The sequence below is a fragment of the Scomber scombrus genome, chromosome 1 (assembly GCF_963691925.1).
Source record: "Scomber scombrus chromosome 1, fScoSco1.1, whole genome shotgun sequence".
In the NCBI taxonomy this organism is placed as follows: domain Eukaryota; kingdom Metazoa; phylum Chordata; class Actinopteri; order Scombriformes; family Scombridae; genus Scomber; species Scomber scombrus.
The window spans coordinates 3,372,865-3,377,859 of record NC_084970.1 but is presented as its reverse complement, the minus strand read 5'-3'; the positions used below and the strand labels follow the sequence as shown (position 1 = coordinate 3,377,859).

General features: G+C 37.6%; 1 protein-coding gene across 1 annotated transcript; it reads right to left on the bottom strand.

Moving 5' to 3' along the window:
- Positions 1 to 694: 694 nt before the first annotated feature.
- Positions 695 to 4,464, bottom strand: lto1 (LTO1 maturation factor of ABCE1). Its single transcript, XM_062415737.1, has 5 exons — positions 4,247 to 4,464; positions 3,896 to 4,001; positions 3,475 to 3,545; positions 2,204 to 2,321; positions 695 to 1,271 (listed from the first exon to the last, which is right to left on the bottom strand). Exons 1-5 carry the CDS (start codon positions 4,309 to 4,311, stop codon positions 1,200 to 1,202), a joined length of 432 nt encoding a protein of 143 aa, XP_062271721.1. The 5' UTR covers positions 4,312 to 4,464; the 3' UTR covers positions 695 to 1,199.
- Positions 4,465 to 4,995: the final 531 nt, after the last annotated feature.

The following is a 4,995-nucleotide window of genomic DNA, read 5'->3' as shown; positions in this document are numbered from 1 at the left end:
TTTGGTAAAAATAGTAAAAAAAATAAAATTAAAAAAAAGTTTATTTTTTTTGGTAAAAATAGTAAAAAAAAAAAAAAAAGAAAAAAAAAGTTTGTTGTCCAAACAGCTTAAATGCAAAAATTGCATAATTTAATATCATTAAAGAGTAAGAAAACCAGAGTATATTAAAATATATATATGTATATTAAAAACTGTTTCCTTCATTGTGATGATTTGACTGTTAGTTATTTATTTAATCAAATACTTCAGTTAAAAAATCAAAACCGCCATGTAACAATTTGACATTATTATGGCATTCACTAGTATACAGTAGTTGTAAGTGGTAGAATATAAAAGTAATCATTGTATCATCTTGCAGCATGGCTCATTCCAAAGTGTAAACCATATTTTATTGGACTGATTACTGATTAAGCAGAGCTGTATTGTTGTAAGCTGGTGAAGGTTGATGTCATTTCAACTACAATACACAGTATAATGTGCTGTGTTTAATATGTAACACTATATTCTACAAGCTCATCAAATGTTTGGAATGTAAAATTGTACTTTTTAAATCTAAAATACAGCTGTTAAATAATGCCCTCTGATTGGCTAATTGGAATCTGAATCAATATCTGCATCTGTAATGGAGTTTAGGAAATGACGAGCAAATGTACTTTACTTAAACCTCACAAAGAATACAAACACTTCAACAAGACATGTTCTAACATTTTATTTGTGTCTTTCTTCTGTAAACAGCATGAACCCTTACAGAACTCATCTTTGGTTGATGTTTATTACTTTCTTCATTTTCAATTCATTCCCTCAAACACAACAAGCAGTGAAATGAATCCACTCTTTAACCAACCAAGAAACATCATTCTTTCTTTTTCTTAATCTCAGTTTCCTGGATCATTCTGTCTATCACACATGCTGTTCAGCTCAGCTCTGACTGCAGAAGTCTCCTAACATGTGTGCACTTTAATGACCACACAGGTTTCTTGCAGCGCTGTCATCACTCTTCAACACGTCAGACAAAGATTTTCTCTCAAACTCACAGTCACTGATTCACACTCCAAACCCATCACTGCAGACCAATCAGCAGCTGCCGTCTGTCTGACATCACGGACCAATCCGAAAACGGCTTTGTCCGCTTGTCCTGAACGCGCAGCTCGGCTCTGCTCCTCTTCGTCATCATCATCAGCAGCAGCAGCAGCAGACATTCAGAAAGAAGTTCCCTCTGTTGTTTTGACGTAGTCTTTGAAGTCAGTGGGGACGCTGAGCATGGAGCACACCTGGACCACAGCAGCCAGCAGGGAGGGTTAGCAGCATAGTTACAGGAGACTACAGAGTCTGACTTTGATCAATAACACAATGTTTCATTTCATTACAGAATGAGGTTCAGCAGCGTGTTGTCATGTGTGGAAACATAAACAACATATGAGGTGAAAGCAGCTTTCTTTCTGATGGACGTGTGTGTGGTTGTTGCTACTTCAGTGTCAGCCACACACACTCCTCACACGGGATGGGTTTTTTGTTGATTATATTGATTTTGGAAGTGACGATGGGCAACAGCTTAACTCACTGAATGCTTTTTGTATTGCTTTGATTGACAAAACACACATTATCTGTCACATATAGGAGCTCAATGCTGCACTGTAGACCTTTTTAACCTGCCTTCAACATGACTAATGATTTACTACAGAAAGATACAGACAATACATTGCAAACTATTGGAATCATTTAGAGTAGACCATAGACTGTATATAAAGATGGATGGAGAGAGGTGTGACATCACCTGTTGGTTTAATTGGAGCTGGTTTGAAGCTGGTCAGAACCTCCTTTCCTGTTTTGAGCCATGAGCTTCAAATAAGGAGTTCAGGTTGTTGCCTTTCACTCTCTGGAAAGACGCTCCACTACCACAGACCAAAGCTAACACTACTGTAGTTTATTGGAAACACAGAGTTAGCGACTTAAATTGCACTCACTCACTCGTAACGCTGTAAAGAGTTGAGACCAAAATCTCATCCAGGCCTCTTTATGCAAGTATACACCAGTCATAATAACTACTTTTGTTGGACGATATATTGTCTCAGAAATAATAACAATAAGCGATATTATTGTCATTTGAAGATCATTTCATTATTGATTTTAATCAAATGTCATAATTAGTCCTGATCCTGCATATTGATCCCTCACTATTCCCCATTTCTAATAAACAGTGTACCTGTCTGAACTTGGCTCGCAGCTTCTCCACGTCCTTCTGCAGACTTTCAGACTGTGAGTCATCATAAGGAGAGGTTTGGATCAAACTCAGCAGAGTCTCCAGTGCTTTCAGACGCTTCCTGGCGACACACACACACACACACACACACACACACACCCACACACACGATGATTGGTTAGATCATTTTAATCCAAGATTGTGGAAGTAAGATTGCTGCTTTTGCCTCATCACTGTGTGTCTTGTGGAATATGTGTTTGGTTATCATCAGGAGGCCCATTGCTATTCTTATATCTTGGCTTATGGGTCAATGACGTATAAGGATTTAGAACAACTCAATTGTAGAATAATAAAAAACAAGCATATCTAATGCAGTAGTTCAAACATTCAGAATGTTGTGTACCTGAAGATCCATATTATACATTTGAAATTAAGTGATTTTAGTGGGTTTTTCAAGATTTTTTGGCACTGGCCTTAAAAAGAGTCATGTGGTGCGACCATGATTCATCTTGAAATAAATTAATTTACTTAACACACTTCACATCTTTTTTTACAAGTTTTCAGTAATATAAAGTGTTTGGAAACAAAGTATTTGCATTTTTTAAAAATGTTTTGTAAATGATGATCTTTTATTTATATAAGATATTTCAAGATGAATCATGGTCGCACCACATCATTCTTTTTTCAGGCCAGTGCCAATTAATCTTGAAAAACCCACTAAAATCACTTTCAAGTTGTAATATGAATTTTCAGGTACACAACATTCTGAATGTTTGAACTACTGCATTAGATATGCTTGTTTTTATTATTTAAAATTGAGTTGTTGAAAATCCTTATACGTCATTGACCCAGATATCTAAATAAGGTAGAAGCTCTGAGTCTTGGATGTGGGGATCATGGTAAAGCGTCAAGAAATCATGTGTGACCTCAGGCTCTAGTTTTTGGGCATGACCACAGTAAGATGTGCATGTGCATATACATTCTGCTACATGACCATCTTCTATTGGATAGAATCATATAGACTGATATGTTTGACCAATCACAGCTGATTTATTTCTTCTCTTAGAATCTATAATAGTTTAGGCATACTCCTTGCTCGTTGAGATGAGTTGATGTCATTCTTTATGTATGCTGTCTCCTTATTGTTCAATAATTATTGTTTCATCTTCAACCCAGCATTGTTTGGTGCATTATTACATATATGTGTCTAGGTTTTTTTTAGACAATTTCCATGACAGTAATTTTAAGGAAGATAATGTTAGGACAGGACAAACCTTGATTTGACATCTGTATTGTGTTGCAGGAGACATTTCCATGTGATGGCGAAACCGTAATAGAAGGAAATCTGTCAGGAGTTAGAGGACAAGAGAGTCAGTTCATACATGAATGAAACAGGCTGCTAAATGACAAATGACGATGTATTTAAAAGGACACATTCACAGTTTTCCAAGTGTGTCTTAATATAATTGATACAGAGTGATGTTTGGTAAATCATTTTAATCATATTCATGTCAAAAGAAAATTCAGTAAACCATCTTGGATCCAGTTTGAAGCACAACAGGTAAGGTAATGTCTCTAAACTAGAAGATACTGTGAGGGATAAAAGCAGAGTAGACAAATACCATCCACTGTGTCTTTACTGGAATGGCTCTATTGTCAGCTTCACTGTGTGTGTGTGTGTGTGTGTGGACTCACCTCAGTGGTCAGTTTGGCCCCATGAGAGGCCCCGTGTCTGCGGCCGTCCTGCAGCCCTCTGCGGGAGCCTCTCTCGAAGCCATCCCGGTACCCGTCCCCGCGAAACCTGAGAGAGTAGAGACACAGTTCCAGCTTCACTCTGAACGTTACTCTAAAACTAGCTGTTACTGCTTTACTTCACCTGTTGGCCGCCGGTTAGACACAGGAATAAAAGCTAGTCACCTCCTCGCCTCTATGCGGACACACGCTTGTTTTAACCGGGTCTAAACAGAGTTGAGGCGGTGTTCCTAATAACTAACACGTTATCTAGCAGGTACGCTAACATTCAACAGCTAACATAAGAGCTCTCACCTCTCCTCCGCCATAATAATGCTGTCAAACATGTCGTCTTTCTCACTGCCGTCAGCCATCTCCATTTAATTTACAGGTGTATTTTTATTTTATTTTTTTTTAAACGTCACAAAGTTTTAACACTGCTGTCCGCTACAACTACAACTATAGGATGCTAAATTAACTGCTTACGGTAGTGTTTTTTTGATAATCTAGGATGGCGAGGTAAAGCCTAACCCCTACTTTGCCTCCTATTGGCTTACCGTGAAATTCTAACCAATCCAATCAACGAAGGTAACGAGTGTTAGCCAATGAGAGGCAGAGTATAGTGGGTCATGAATTCGCCGTCCTAGGGAAAATAATTCAGTTTACTGTAGGGTTTCCGTCTATCAGCTGGTTGCGCCTCCTCCTTTGTCGCAGCAGTGCTGCCCCCTAGCAGAATGGAGGTGAACAACCAGCCAACTACAAGTGAGTGGAGCTTCCAGACACTGCTGGAAAATAAACTAAAATAATAATGATAATATAGCACTGTGATTGTTATTATAATTTTTTTTTTTTTTTTTTTAAATAAAGTTGTTCCACAGTGATCCCTCATGGACATATAGTAACACATGTTTAAAAAAAAACCAAAAACACTAAAAAGAAAAAAATGATAAGAAAAGATAGTGGTAACTATTAATTAAAAGCACACCATTTTGCTGTCTTTTACAAAATTAGCAAGACAGGTCACCTCTTTCATATTCGTGGTATTAAATAGGCTAACAGTGCTT